This window comes from Anguilla anguilla, chromosome 1 (assembly GCF_013347855.1).
Source record: "Anguilla anguilla isolate fAngAng1 chromosome 1, fAngAng1.pri, whole genome shotgun sequence".
NCBI lineage: Eukaryota > Metazoa > Chordata > Actinopteri > Anguilliformes > Anguillidae > Anguilla > Anguilla anguilla.
This window is the reverse complement of record NC_049201.1, coordinates 12,873,521-12,888,874: the sequence shown is the minus strand read 5'-3', so window position 1 is coordinate 12,888,874 and position 15,354 is coordinate 12,873,521. Positions and strand designations below refer to the sequence as shown.

General features: G+C 40.8%; 2 protein-coding genes and 1 long non-coding RNA gene across 4 annotated transcripts in view; 1 reads left to right on the top strand and 2 right to left on the bottom strand.

The window, feature by feature from the left end:
* Window positions 1-66: 66 nt before the first annotated feature.
* Window positions 67-4,663, bottom strand: LOC118232999 (26S proteasome regulatory subunit 4-like). Of its 2 annotated transcripts, none has more exons than XM_035428295.1 (11): window positions 4,617-4,663; window positions 3,605-3,658; window positions 3,408-3,504; window positions 3,058-3,182; window positions 2,774-2,959; window positions 2,531-2,659; window positions 2,169-2,265; window positions 1,784-1,973; window positions 1,353-1,504; window positions 1,036-1,190; window positions 67-380 (listed from the first exon to the last, which is right to left on the bottom strand). In XM_035428295.1, exons 1-11 carry the CDS (start codon window positions 4,617-4,619, stop codon window positions 246-248), a joined length of 1,323 nt encoding a protein of 440 aa, XP_035284186.1. In that variant the 5' UTR covers window positions 4,620-4,663; the 3' UTR covers window positions 67-245. The 2 variants fall into 2 exon arrangements, with proteins under 2 accessions (XP_035284186.1, XP_035284181.1); XM_035428290.1 differs by lacking the exon at window positions 4,617-4,663 and adding an exon at window positions 4,354-4,383.
* Window positions 4,658-9,821, top strand: LOC118233027. The gene is made up of 3 exons (XR_004766441.1): window positions 4,658-4,805; window positions 6,489-6,583; window positions 7,872-9,821. It is a non-coding gene; the product is annotated as an uncharacterized LOC118233027 (long non-coding RNA).
* A 1,729-nt stretch (window positions 9,822-11,550) lies between these two features.
* Window positions 11,551-15,354, bottom strand: part of kcnk13a (potassium channel, subfamily K, member 13a) — a 5,648-nt gene continuing 1,844 nt past the window's right edge. Inside the window, exon 2 of the mRNA XM_035428309.1 lies at window positions 11,551-13,317. Within this exon, the coding sequence (XP_035284200.1) occupies window positions 12,452-13,317 (866 nt within the window). The 3' untranslated portion in view covers window positions 11,551-12,451. The remainder of the gene's footprint in view (window positions 13,318-15,354) is intronic.

The following is a 15,354-nucleotide window of genomic DNA, read 5'->3' as shown; positions in this document are numbered from 1 at the left end:
CTTCCCTTACCTAACTATACAAATGAGTACACTTTGGTGTCTGAAAAATACAAGAATGCAGTCAGGTTTCTTCTTGAAATTCATTTTTATTGCCATATCTGCTGATGTAGACAATACAATCTGAATCACTCTTATAGGTAACACGCATATCAAAAGATTTACAAGAAAACTCTGGCGATATAACCTTCAGTCTGAAGGCAAAGCAGTACTGGGTGTGGAAAGAGAGAGATGGGGGGGTTAATATGTTAGAGGTACAGTCCTTCTGGGGTTCCCTCCTGTTTCTTGTACAGAACGTTCTCTTTGGACTTCTTGAAGTCTTCATTCGTGACCTTCATCCTCCGCTCACGGAGTGCCATTAGCCCAGCTTCTGTGCAGATTGCCTGAGAGAGACACCCTCATTAGTACCAAAAAAAAAAAGACTTCCAAAAGATGCCTCCCAACAGGGAAGCTTTTCCATTGATTTCACATAAATATTATATTTGCTTTAGTTACATTTAGTTCAGTTATTGGAAATACAATTAGGTTGAGCACAAAACAAAATGTTTTGCATATACGGATGCATCGAGGTTAACATGAAAGAACCCACAAAATATTTTCCTGCTTATTCTGCCAGTTCAAACCAAAGATCTGGGACAAATTAACCTGCAATACAGGAAGGGCTGGCTGGCTGACCTGTGCCTGGCTCTGTGAACAGAATGCTTTTGACTATAATATTCAAAGGATTCAATGATTTAAAACCAGACTTTTATATGAAAATAAAGCATGGAGGTTTCAATACCACTCTGGCACAACAGGTGGCAGCATTAATCAGTGCTGTTACTGTTACTGTTAGGTTTCCAGATTAAATGCAAGTGCATTGTATAAAAAAACCTTTTAAACTACATTTTCAAAACCCTCATTGTGTATGCTGGGACAGAGGCCACTGTTAAACATGGCTGCATCAGTCAGTTTTAAAGTAAAAATAAGCCATTTAAGATTTTCCCTACGCATCAGGACATGGCATTACTAACTGTATCTTTGGAACCATAAACACACCTTGATGTCTGCACCAGAGAGGTCATCCTTGGCCAGAATGAGATCATCCAGCGTCACATCTTGTGCCACTGTCATCCTGCTGGTGTGGATCTGAAAGATCCTTCTCTTGGTTTTCTCATCCGGAAGGGGGAACTCGATCTTACGATCAATTCTTCCTAAAACAGGAAAAAGAGCACAAGCTTCAGATGGCTTCTCTTTTACATTACATTGCATTACTTTAGCAGATGGCCTAATGTATGCTCTTCTGATTTGGCTAGGCAGGTTACTTTGCTAAGGTTGGACTGTTACAACTGTTTAAGGACCTTGCTATAGCCCACCTGGCCGGATGAGGGCAGGGTCCAGGGTCTCTATCCTGTTGGTGGCCATGATGACTTTGACGTCCCCCCGCGAGTCAAAGCCATCCAGCTGGTTGAGAAGCTCTAGCATGGTCCTCTGAATCTCACGCTCACCTCCAGAGTTTGAGTCATACCTGCAGATCAGATGACAGGCATTCAGTGCTATTTTTATTGTATCACAGTGTCACCAAGATGCTTTCCATGAAAATGGGAAAAAACAAAATGAAACAAGTAGGAAAGCCAAGATTACACACTTGCAGACTACGCAGCCAAAGGGTGTTTAGTTTATTGTAAAAGACAAATGACTGCATCATGGATTACCATGTTATTTGTTCCTCAGTTCAAAACTAGTGCAATTGCCCAATCTGCTCTGACAGACGTCCAGTGCTATTTAACAGGCTGGATGGCTTTACCTTTTTGTCCCGATGGCATCAATTTCATCAATGAACACAATAGATGGTGCGTGTTCCTCTGCCACTCTGAAGAGCTCCCGGACCAGTTTGGGACCATCCCCCAAGTACTTCTGGATGAGCTCTGACCCCACCACACGCAGAAATGTCGCAGAAGTCTGGTTTGCCACCGCCTTAGCCAGCAGAGTTTTCCCTTTGACCCGGAAACACAAAAGCAAAAATGTAATACCATGACTACTTAGAACTCACAAACAAAGAGACCGGGTGCACTCATGTTTTCAACCCAGCAGATACTACATTAATTAAGTTAGAGGATGAAAATCTGTGCACACTTTGCACACGATTATACCTTGTGTAATGACAGCCTCTGAGCTTTGAGCCAACTTACCTGTTCCAGGTGCTCCATACAGAATGACTCCTTTTGGAGGCTTGATGCCCATCTCTTCATAGTACTCTGGGTGGGTGAGGGGGAGTTCCACTGATTCCTAAGAGGATATAGATCAGGGCCAGTATTCAGTACTCACAATCTCAGAATACCAATATGGGATCAGGTTTTTGCAAAACAGATTAAGGTACAAATATATTATTAAGTGCCCAGTCAGCAGCGGCACAACATAGGCCTGTACTGATGCACCTAACATCATATGCTGTTCTTGGTAGACAGAGCTGATAACACTGACACAAAGAGCACATTTGAGGGGTTGGAGCAGTTAACTAAGAGGACGAACAGGAAAATAGAAAAACAAATACCTTGATCTCCTGGATTTGGGCGTCAAGGCCTCCAATGTCTGCATACGTCTCCTGTGGAGCCTTCTCCACCTTCATGACAGTGACCAGTGGGTCTGTGTCATCCATCAGCACACCAATGACTGCGTGGACCTGTGGAAACACGGCTCACTGAGCGGCCAATCACAGCATGTCTCAGAGGATCTCATACGTCAATCGAGCTCAAGCTGCCACTGAAGGCAGTTTAAGTTTGATTGTGGTCTTCACCTTGTGGTTGAGTAACACAGAGCAACCGGGCTCCAGAAGATCCTTGTCCACAAAGGACAGGATGCTGACATAGTGCTCCGAGCCCACAGAGGTGGAGACGATGGCGTGGTTGTCATCTATGATCTCCTCCAGCGTCCCCACAGACATTGGAGTTCCTCTCAGGTCATCAACCTTTGACCTCTCTTCCTGTGGGCGTGAATGTCATGGGTTTAATAGGGTGAACACTGTTCTAGAATCCACTTCCATCTTAAGCGAATGAAATGCTCTGACTTATGTGCAAATACCTCTTGCTTCTCTTCCAAAGGCTTCATCTGCTCTTGGTTTCGGATGAATTCTTCTTCCATCAGAAGGTAATCTTTAATCCTCTCCTGCTTCAGCAGCTTCAGCCTACACTGAGTGTGAGGAGTCACTGAGGGGAAAGCAGAACACAGTGAGATGAAGAAAGTGGCATCACTTCTGATAAGCCAGACTAGTGAAGATGAAGGCCTTATCACAGACAGTTTTACTATTTAACCGCTTGCTGCAATACATATACATGTATATTTATCATTTATCAGTGTGAGCACACACCACTTATTAAAACTATTTTAAATAAAGCAACCAGAATTATGTCTCGAGGTTCAGCAGAGCATACCTAAAGGCAACTTGCTTGCAGCATCAGGTCCCTTGGACTTCTTCTTCCTTTTCCCTACTCTGGTTGGAATTGGCGGTTCATATTTCTTTTTCTTATCCTGTTGATTATAAACATGTCAACACCTGCCGAACATTAACTGCATTTAGCAGCGCACTGATACAATAAGAGGACAACATGTGTGGTAAGAGTAATCTTACTTTATCATCTTTCTTCCCACCTCCAGGGCCATGTCCACCACTCTGGCTTTGACCCTGTAATTACAAATGAGAAATGTGCATGTACAGTATTGCAAATAAATAAAATGTTTCTTCAAATGATCAATGCAGCCAACCTAACGTTAGCCACTCTATACACATATATGAATCCACTGCTCTCTGTAACATCGGACGTTATTTTTAGTTTTAGCATCAACTAGCTAAAACAAAAGATTTGTCTCGAAACCAATTCAGATTGTAAAACGCTATGCAACGGACTGCCTTTACAATTCTGACACTGACAGCTTATATGGCAAACTAGTCCGCACACTAACATGCAACTGATAAACCAGTTAGCTAGCAGTTGCTAGATTGAAATTTTAATTTAAAATGAAAATTAACTAGTCTAGTTTCATTTTTCACCAAAGAGGATTCATTTTTCTCATAAATACACCATACTACAACTACACAAGAAGCAACAGACAGAAGTTAACGTTAGCTATCTATCAAAAAATTATATTAGCACTAGCTAGCAAAACATATCCAGCTAAACGCTATTCACCAGCTGTGGTGGGTAAGGAGACATGAGTCATTGTTCTACTAAGACCTACTGATTAAAAAAATGGGTAAGTTACCGAACAAGTTAGCAATCACTATTTGCTTAGCGTAATTTACAGGTTACATATGCGAAACTAACGACAGACTGTGGAGCCAACAATTAGTGTTAGATCTAAACAGCTAACGTTAGATACCTTCCTGCGTTGCATATATCACTAGCTAGCATAGCATATACATGTCTGTTGGGTAGGTAGCTAGTTAGCATCAGCTAGCGGCTAGTCTCTGAGTAACTAGAATCAATAAATTATATTGGCTGGAAAAGTTGTTAAGGAAAATAATACTGGACTAAATTTTCATATCTAAAAAAAGAAAGACTTAACTAGTTATGATAAGTCATAATAATCAGCTACATTCAAAACAAGAGAAAACATTGGGATAACAGAAATTGCTTGCTCACCATTGTCGTTCACCAGATAGTCTCTCAGGAAATACGTCAGACTACGGCAAGGAAAAAAAGACAAACCTTATAATTCAAAACGCGTAAGGCCATTTACGCAGACATCATTATGAAACATATAATCTCGGACACTGTTGATCGCCCACCATGTTGTCACAAATCTTCCTTCAACAGAAAAGAACGCATAAGGTAATTGTTAATCTTATTTTAATACCAATGCAGATGCAGCACAGTAGCAAGTTCAAGCTATTGAAAATTGAAAATAGTAGTTACATTACATTACATTACAGGCATTTAGCAGACGCTCTTATCCAGAGCGACTTACACAACTTTTTACATAGCACTTTACATTGTATCCATTTATACAGCTGGATATATACTGAAGCAATGCAGGTTAAGTACCTTGCTCAAGGGTACAACGGCAGTGTCCTTACCCGGGAATCAAACCTACGACCTTTCGGTTACAAGTGCAGTTCCTTACCCACTGTGCCACACTCCGTCCTAGTTGGTATGGTTGTTTAATTAACAATTGTACAATTCATAATGATATTATTTTTATTATAGTAATTATTAATCTGTATTTACATTAACTATTGCTGGAAAATTTGGCATCAGCTGCTACTTTTAATATAACTAATTTAGCATGATTCCAATGGCCCTCACTTGCAGGGTCCAGACTGACAGGGGACCTCAAAAACTGTGCTGTAATTGTGCAGGGATGGGGTGGCCTTGGGTGGTGGGGCCCAATGTGAGATCTTTTAATGGGGCCCAGAATCCCTAATGGTGTCCCTGTCACAAGGAGACGTCTTGGGACATTGGCTCAAAAATAAAAGGCTAGAGGGGTTGCAAAACAACAAAACAAACACACTAAAAGTAAAAACTATGTATAGCATATACTACAAGGAAAACGTGGAACACTTGGGAATTATGCAAAAGAGTAGTTCAAAAACAACACTTTTACCAAATGCGTTAGCTAAATTACTGTCTACTTACCCACCGCTAAAGCTGCTTTGATGTCTTTTTCCATGAAACTGAATGCCTTTCCCTTTTATTTTTGATTGCATGAGCAACAATTGCATTTTGCTGCCATCTACTGCAAAGGGGGGAAAGATGTACTTAGTGTGTTGATGATTTTACTGCTTTGGGAGAGTTGCTGGTTGAAACCAGAAACTCTCGTGTACACGTTATGCTTTTGAAGTATGATTGTTTGAAGACTTTGACCATTTTTGCAAGCTAAATAGCTCTGTTTCAGTGGGCTACCGAGCACAAGGGAAAAATAGCAGGTATACTAGGAATTGCGAAGCCGAAACCTTGTTATGGGTTCTCTATCTGTAACGCTATGCTGCCGCACAAGAATTCACCAGAATAAAAGTCGTACAGGAAGACATCTGTCATTTTAATGGGCTCCTACCCAATATTAATTGGGGAACTTGGATCACCGCGCGTGCGCTACAAGCAGACACCTACAGGAAGCGTTTGCATCGTAACCAAGCAGTGTCATTAAATATAACGCTCATTAATTCTGCTCAGCACTCACTCTTGTTTAGTTTTGTTCTTGAAATGTGTGAACTGTACCAATTCCTAACTTCTTAAATTTCTCTCGACATATGGCCCCTTCAGCTACAGTAAGAGTGAATACAGAAAGTACATTTTAACCACTACAAGAAACAAAGTGAGATTTGTGTCAAAATCTTTTATATAGTTTATATGTTTCTTTTAGTTTGGAGTGGTCTTGTGAACGAACAATCATAGGAGAAAATATTCAGGAGGGGTTTTCTTAAAATGTTTCTATACACAGATGTTGTGAAAAAGGTACTGTGAAACAGTTATGTCTATGTAGTGTAACAGCATGTTCCTGTTTGATTACTACAGGTTGCTTCCTGTTTGAATGTGATTATTTCTCAAATCTCCACGGAGCAGCAAGAGAAAATTGCAGACAGGAGGAATTAAATGCTCTCTGTAGTCAGGTGAGGAGAACATACAAATTGAGATGACTCAGACTAAAATATAGGCATCAAATATACTGCGTATTTGCTGAATGTCCTCTATGTACTGTTGGTTATTAAGTCACACATGCACAAATGAATACATGCACAGGTGTGAGTGGGAGTGTGACAGGATCAGATTTCCCCATGAGACATCAACCATGGAGAATTATTGAGGAAAAGATGGGGCTCAGTGTTTAAACAGAACTGACTGTGTAAGATGCACATAGTGTGCACTTTAACCGATGAGGACTGTTTGTTCCGTGATTACTCAACACATCAATATATAAAATAAGCCATGATTGTCAAATATATATGCTCAAAGTGCTTTACAATGAAGGGGAACTCACCTCACCCACCACCAATGTGTAGCACCCACCTGGGTGATGCACGGCAGCCATTTTGCGCCAGAAAGCTCACCACACATTAGCGAAAATTACATACCTCTTGCACTGCGTATAGAACATTATTATTATTGACTAAGTGTTAATAACCTATTTGAGATAGATGTGTTGTAGGCCATCTGGATTTACCTCCTTGTAGTATAAAATGACACACTAATAATGATCTACTTTGTGTCACATCAAAGTCCAAAGGGACAGCAGATTGAAATGGTAATTCTGAGAGACTCTTAAATCTATACATTTTTAAATCATGCAGAATTTACCAATATAGTACAATATCATATTACAATTTGAAATTCAGCTAGCTTGGTCTTTTGAATTTATGAAGACAAAGCACTCTTCATGGAATACTCCACATTATACTGTATAACAGTCATTAATTGTGATGCAGACCATTCAAACACAACTTGTCTTGTGCTGTATTTATTAGAGTTACTGTTCTTTTGTGGCACTGGCAATAGTATTACTGTTTAATATTGGCTGTTTTTGTGAAAAAAGGCTGATAATGGAATTGTTAGTCTACTCCATTTATCTAGTTGTCAAAGCAGAAAAAAGTTATTTCAGGCCTGACACGCATCCTCTATCAATGTGTTTTGCTAATGGATGGTTTCAAAATGAGCATAGAAGACGTTCACCTGTGGCCTTTATGGGTTACCACTAAAAGCGTATGAAAAGAGTCTCACCATATGATGGGTGCCATGTGATTCAGTGGAAGGTTAGTCTGACACCAGTGAAAGGAGGGAAACAGTCAGGCTCTAGAATGTTCTCTCACCTTCACAGTTGATTCTTTGCCAAGTATGCTTGCTCTGATTTACAGTGAAAATTATTTCTGAAACAAACCAGTTTTTTTTTTTTTTTTTTTGCAGATAGAATCTCAAAGCCTGACATACACCCAAATTTCGGACATCATTTTGGAAGTTTAGGTCCTCTATTCTGTATTCGGTAGTGTTCACATGAATAACTCTCATAATCTGTTCAATTGACATGAACCTTTTCTCTATGGTTGCCAAATCTTACTAATCTTACTAAACAACCCTGTGTTCTTGAAAACAAAAAAAGTACACTCATGGAGGGAACATCTTGCTTACTGTAGGTAATCATCTGTATAACTGCAGTTAGAGAGTGCAAATTCTCTGCAGGCAAATTGATTTTTCGAGAACAGACAAAGTCAGGAGTAAGATGCATGGAGGAAGAGAATAGATCAAGAAATCTCACTTCTATCATTTTTGAACTGTCTTGCACTGTGTTTCTGATTAATGGTTAAGGAACTAAACTTAGAGGTTCAAATTTACAGGTTCAATTCTCAGGCCAGACACTGCTGTTGCACCCTTGAGTGAGAAAATTAAGCTGAACTTCTTCAGTAAATATCCAGTGGTATAAATGGATTGCAAATAACACAAGCCCTTTAAGCTGCTGTAGGTAAGAGCATCTACTAAAATTTCCACAAAGGATAGCCCTCATTCTCTGGAACCAGGATGGGAGGATGGGTTTTATAGGACTATTTTACGGCTAATTCTTTAGAAACCTCAGTGAGACCTCTAGCATGAGTCTTATGAGATAATATTATATTTATTTATATTAGTTAGATATTGAGGATTACATGGTATTGCTTATTTATTTCATGGACACATTTGACTGAATGACGTGCATAGTTTAAACATGTAAATTCAAAAGCAGTCCTCTTCCCAGTAATATCTATAGCCCCATGCCTTCTTTATGAGCACAAACAAAAATAAATGCAACTTGACTCCAATACTTACAAGAATAAAAGTGATGTGGGCTTGCCGGAATTACAATGGAATGAGTATCATGTCTTGTTATCAATCTTGCTTACAGGAAAAATCTAGCTTTATTATAAAACCAGAGATGCTGTTGTTTGAGGCTAGGCCAAATTGAATCATTTTTGTGGATAAAGAGCCAATCTGTTCCTCTTTGCTCTGCCCATTATCAGTGTAACTGAAAAAGCCTGGAGTGCTGTCTGAAGTGCCTCTATACAGTACATGAAAAACTAAAAATGGCTCCCTAGCCAATATGTCAGCAGCTGAAGTTTCATGGAGTCCTGAATTCCATGTTAATACAACAATTCACAAACCATGGCACAACTAACATTGCCAACAAAAATTGAGTGTAAACGCATAATTGCACATTTGGCTGTGAATTCATTCTCCTTTTGAGAATGTTTGATTTTCTTTAAGCATTCCTGAAACAGTAGATGAAACTTCTGTGCATGTAATTTAAAACTACCCTAAAATCTCATTATAATGTGCAATTTGGAAACTCATGCCAACAATCCATAAACACCTTCACACTAGAAAATGAATCTCTTTCCCTGTGCTTATATATAGCTACACTGTTAAAAAAAGCCTTCTTCAACTACAAAATTGTAAGTTATTGATTACAATGCACTTTTTAAATTGGCTCAGTTTAGGTTCTTTGGATGGTTAAAAATTCTATGCTCTGGTGACAAGCTTTTTATGTTGGCGCATCAGCCAAAAATAAGTTTTGTAGGTCCAGTAAAATATTTGTGAACTACATTTTATTACTCCATTCAAATACAAAACCAAAATGACCAAGTTCATCAGAATTTTACACTGGGCCAACATAAAATACAGTAGAAAGGTGTTGGTGGACTAAAACTAAATGAGGTGTGGCAAAATTCCATCCTTCTATCAATCAATTTCTATGTTGCTCTCTTCTGGTCAGGGGTTGTCAGGCAGCTGGGGCCTTTGGTGGGGCTAGGATTTGTTATCTAAAGCAGTGGTTCTCAAACTCGGTCCTGGGGGACCCCTGTGTATGCTGGTTTTCATTCCAACCTCAACAGCAATCCCAGAATTTTAACAAGCTGGGGTTCCAGAAAGGGCCAGTGTGGGTGCACATACCTGATTCTACTAATCAATCACTAGAGTCATTGCTAAGCACCTTGATTAGTAGAATCAGGATCAGGTGTGTGCACTCACACTGGCCCTTTCTGGATAAGACTGATCTAAAGAATCAACTTTAAAAAAGTACATTGCAATCAGTTACAATTTCGTAGTTGGAGGAGCCTTACATTTTTTTGGATAAGAGAATGGAATGGGTTCTGGAAATGTGGAACTGATTTATGTACACAGACAAAAGGGAGTTGTGATGTAGCTGGCCACAAAGAACCACTTACCTGTATTCTGTTCTGGACCTGAAAATAACCAACCGAGTTTTGTGCTCCATACTTCTGGTATGCAGAACTATCTGTCAATAAACAAGTCCTACAGTTCCTGCCATAGGGAGGTTATGTATGTTTTCATGAATGTATTTCTTCATTAGATTATATACGCAATATTCATTCAGTTTGGGGACAGCAAAGAGGACCATGGGATCAGCTCAGAAGATCCCACAGCAGGGGAATCAAACCCCCAGGCACACAGGGATATTCATCACTGGCTTAATAGTCACCCACCTTATGAACTGCATCACACATCTAATTATGGTTCTGGTTTTAATTAGCACTGTTTCTAAATACCTAACACTATTAATGAGTCTATAAGAGTGCCCAGACGTAGGGATATGACATCCACACTTACAGGAATCGAATACACAAAAAAATGCTTGTCTGTTCTCTTCTGTATCTGACAAACAGCCATAGGTCGTCGGTCAGATCATCAGATGCAATACACAAAAGAGTATACTGCATCTGTTTGGAAAACCCCAGTCATTTCAATGCTGTGCTTAAAATATTTTTCCAATTTTTGAGAAACAAAATCAACAAAATATCTCTGCTATATTATTCATGTGCAATCTTTAATATTCTGCGACTTGTTAAGCCAGATATTGCTGGATATGTTTGAGAGAAAGGGGAAGACAGGATTTAATGCTTCTGAATTGTCCCTTTTGTTAAATAGGGTACAATTCAAAATAGTTTATGACATAATAACTGCTGACTGTGCTGTCTCTTCATATAATGGGTGCATCTTTGCAATACACTTTCAAAGAGCCAGAACACGCTGTTGTATCTTTCTTTTGATGTCTCACATCATGCATTATTCAGCATCTGAGTCCTACTGTAGTTCTGGATTGAATCTCTTGAACTTTCCCCACCCACTGTGTAAATAGCTTTCTCCTCTTTTAAAATACAGAAAAAAGCACTGCAGTACAGCCCTACAGAGTATGTATGCGGTTCACAGAATACCTGATTACCAATTCAGCACATCCAGCTGAACCGTCTTCAAAATGTATTACCGTCAAACATGGGAATGGTAACTAAATAATAAATCACTTTGCTAGCTACAAGAACAGGGGTCTGATAATCAAAAAAGTGTTTCACTTTTTGTAACTATAGTGGGAACATATTCCAATTAAAACTGAATCATGTATTCCAGGGTAATATGGCATTTATGTTGTCGGTAAACTGCTCAGGTATTCCAAGTTGGTAATAGAGATGTCAGTAAAGTTGAGCTTTGCTTTAAAAGACCTTCTGCCGAGAGCTTTTCTTAATGCTGACACATGATACATATTTAAACAAGACACCCTCAGTTTTTGTCTTTTTCCATAAAAATGAGAGAAGAACAGAAGCAGAGTATCACAAATGGTCAGGTTTATTTTTTTTCCACTGCATTTGATCACTTGATAAATGAAGCCTTAGTTCAAGTCAAATTTATTTTGCTTTTGACAGGTATTGTAGAGTGGCAAAGAACTGAATATCAGCTCCATGCTTTATCTAATAGATTTTTTACTTTCACACGTGAGGCAAGATGAGCTGCATAGTATAATGAATGCTGGGACACATACTACAGTTGTCTATCCATTGTAAGTACACAACAGATGTTGAATTCAGAGACTGAATTTGGTTTTAAGACTTTCACTGCGAAATGTTTTTTATTGCCATAAGATGCACTAATGTCATCTAATGTAAGCTTGTAAACATGGGATTTGAAAGTTTTTAGGTGGAGGAAATTCAGAGCTAAATTCTGATAAAGTATGCGCCTCATAAAATCACAGTTGTGTTTCATCATGTTTGTGTCTCCTTTTTAGCACTTAAATCAACACATTTTCCTTTAAGAACAGCTCTGTCTTGAGCTCCAGGTTTGACAGATTTCTTCATTAAAGGTGCTAATTTTTCCACCTCAGCTACTCTAAATTAGCAGGATGTGCTATTGGAAGGTGCGGGCGGAAGATGGAGGGACGGAGAACTGTTCGTGCCAGTGGCAGCTTAACTAATGTCAACAGACCTGATCTGCAATCCTCCCCCATTTTCAATGTATAAAACTAGAAATCTATGTCACAGAATTAAATGCTATACACGAAGAATAATGAAAGGCAATATTCTCTACCATGTGAATTTTCATTGTCCATGGTACAGTCCTATCAGTCAAGTGGACTAAGCAATTAGATATGTCCGTTTTGGCCGTTTCTGCAGGGCAGTGTCTAGACCCAAGCATGGACTCATCTATCCACGCTGGTCTCTACCAGTCTGTTATTCATGATGGCCAGAGCCCCCACCCCCCCCAGAGAAGCCATTTTGCCTGGAGCAGGATCCCGACTGCCTGGGGTGACCATTCGCAGTCTCGGACAGCTGCTTTTGCATGATTGCCAAGGAGACCTTGTTGGCGGCCAGGAAGTCCTTCATGGATATCATCTCGCCGGACATCCTGCGGCCGTCCGTGTCGCTCTCGTTGGCGATATCCGTCTCGATGGAGATGTTGCGGCGGACGCGCAGGTGCCCCGGCATCACCGTGTTCCTGCGGGGACGGAGGCCCTTGCCAGGGCAGCACGGGCAGCGGAGCAGGAGCTCCAGCTTCTTCAGGGTCCAGTTGAGGAACTGCTTGATGACGATGGAGATGACGTTGAAGAGGGAGTAGATGCAGCACACGCCCATGAGGATGAAGAGAAAGTTGCCCAGCCGGTAGGCGGCCTGGTTCTCGTAGCGCAGGTGCTGGCTGCTCACCAGGTCCCCGAAGCCGATGGTGCTGAAGGCCACGAAGCAGAAGTAGAGCGAGTCGAAGTAGCTCCAGCCCTCCACGGCCGAGTACATGGCCGAGGCGCAGCAGGAAACCACGATGGCCGCCGCGCACAGGATCACCATCACGTAGTAGACCGAGGGCTTCCAGCCCGCCAGGCTCTCCCCGCCCCCCGGGTTCGAGTCCCTCCTGCTGTCGTGGGGCAGCACCCCCTTGCGCCGGCGCTGCAGCTCGTAGCAAGACTTGAGTACGACGGCCAGCACGGTGATCAGGCGCTCCAGGAACAGGTTGAAGAACAGGATGGTGGCGGCGCAGCCGATGAGCCCGTAGAAGATCAGGAAGATCTTCCCCCCAATGGTAGCGGGCGTGGTCATGCCAAACCCTGCGCAGAGACAGAGTGACAACGTGTCAGACAGGACACCCAGAAACCTCATAAATGTGATATTTAACACCACAAACAAATCCTGTAATTTTCCATTTCCCCACAGCAAAGTGATAAAATGTATTTCATTTGAATACTTGCACAGTATGCACATGCAGACAGATTCAGAGACATGTAAAGCACACAGACAGACAGACAGACACTCACACACGAACACTTGTTCCTTAGAATCTATAAATAGATTAATAACAAACCTCTGTTTACACGATGCTGTATTTCTACAATTATCTCCCACAGAAGACAAATTGGCTCAGTTATGAGAAGTAATTGGATTCTCAGTGGTAACTAATCAGGGTTATTTCATTCCTTAACCTATCAAATGTGTCTTTTCAAACTCTTGTGCCTTGATGGATCCCCCCTGCCCTGTAAAAAAAAGGCTTGAGTGCACATGCGTTGAAGTCCCTGCAGCTAATGCATGGCACGAACATGCAAGCAAACACCTTCGTTCGGTCGGTGAATGGCTGCGGCATCCCAGCCTCATCACACTCCTGCAGAAAGTGGGCCGGCAGCTCGTTAAAACCTTGGAATTCATTTGCTCTAATGAGAACAGTCATCACTTGTGCAGCTCCCCGATGTGAGCACGCTGCCACCCCCTCCACACTCACTATTCACAAAGTCCCTGTCTTCATGAACAAACCAATAATCAGGTTGCCATTGGTGACGGTGGTTAATATGTATCATTCCTTACTCTTGCTTATTGACAGAAATGCAAATTACTAAAGAAGCTTCATTATTATTTTTTTCCCTCACAGCTGTGGACCTTCAAGATGAAAGCCCCATCTAAATCTTAAGGGGAAAGAGCTTTCTCAGAACTGAAGGTTTTAATAGCCCTTAGATTACATTTTTCCCCAAGACAGCCTGTATTTGTGCTCTTACATTAATTTTACTTAATCACCACAGTGAAGCCAAAATGGTAAATCCTCTGTGAATATCTTGACTTAAGGAACATGCCTGTGCTTGCAAGTTCTTCTGAGCTTGTTAAGCATTGCTTACATGCAGGCCCATTTCTAAGGGCCTTTGACTTCTCTATACGCTTGATAAAAGGGTATTCCTAGCTGGATGAATGTTCACACTTTGGATAATATAATGTAAATTCCTTAAACATCACCTAATGGGCAGTTTTTTTGCTCTGGTACTCTGTGGTACAGTAGTAATGTCCATCTATCCATTATCTATACCCGCTTATTCCTGGGCCTGGTCACGGGGGCTGCTGGAGCCTATCCCAGATTGCATTAGGCAAGAGGCAGGAATACACCCTGGACAGTTTGCCAGTCCATTGCAGGGCACACACACACCATTCCCTCACACACTCATACCTAGGGTAAATTTAGACTCTCCAATTAACCTAACCTGCATGTCTTTGGATTGTTTTATTAAAACACTATTTAAAATATTGGATTAATGGTTAAAAAAAATACAGTAAAATGACTGGCTAAGTTATATATTTTTTAAATGTGTGGAATTGTGTTTACTTCATTTTCACTGAATATACTTAAGACCTGCTTCGAGGTTAAGACAAAGTTTTGTATTCATGTCTTACAATGTCCAAAGGAGCAATGTGTTTGCTTGAAGGTAATTTCTAGAAATCCATAGATGCAGTGAGCTCTATAATGTTTGGGACAAAGACATATTTTTGTATGATTTGGCTCTGAATTTTAGATTTTAGATTCATTTGTATCAGAGTGATGGCAACAGCAGGCCAAAAGGAACTGCCCATGATCCCCCTCATCTGTGAAACATGGTGGTGGGTGTGTCATGGTTTTGGCATGTATGGCTGCCACAGGTACTGGTTCACTTGTCTTTACTGATGATGTAACTGCTGCAGCAGCAGCAGAATGAATTCTGAGAAGCATCTTATCTGCTCAAGTTCAACCAAATGCCTCCAAACTCATTGCACGGCACTTAATCCTACAGCAGGACAATGATCCCAAACATACTGTTAAAGTAATAAAAGAGTTTTTCAAAACAAAAACTGGA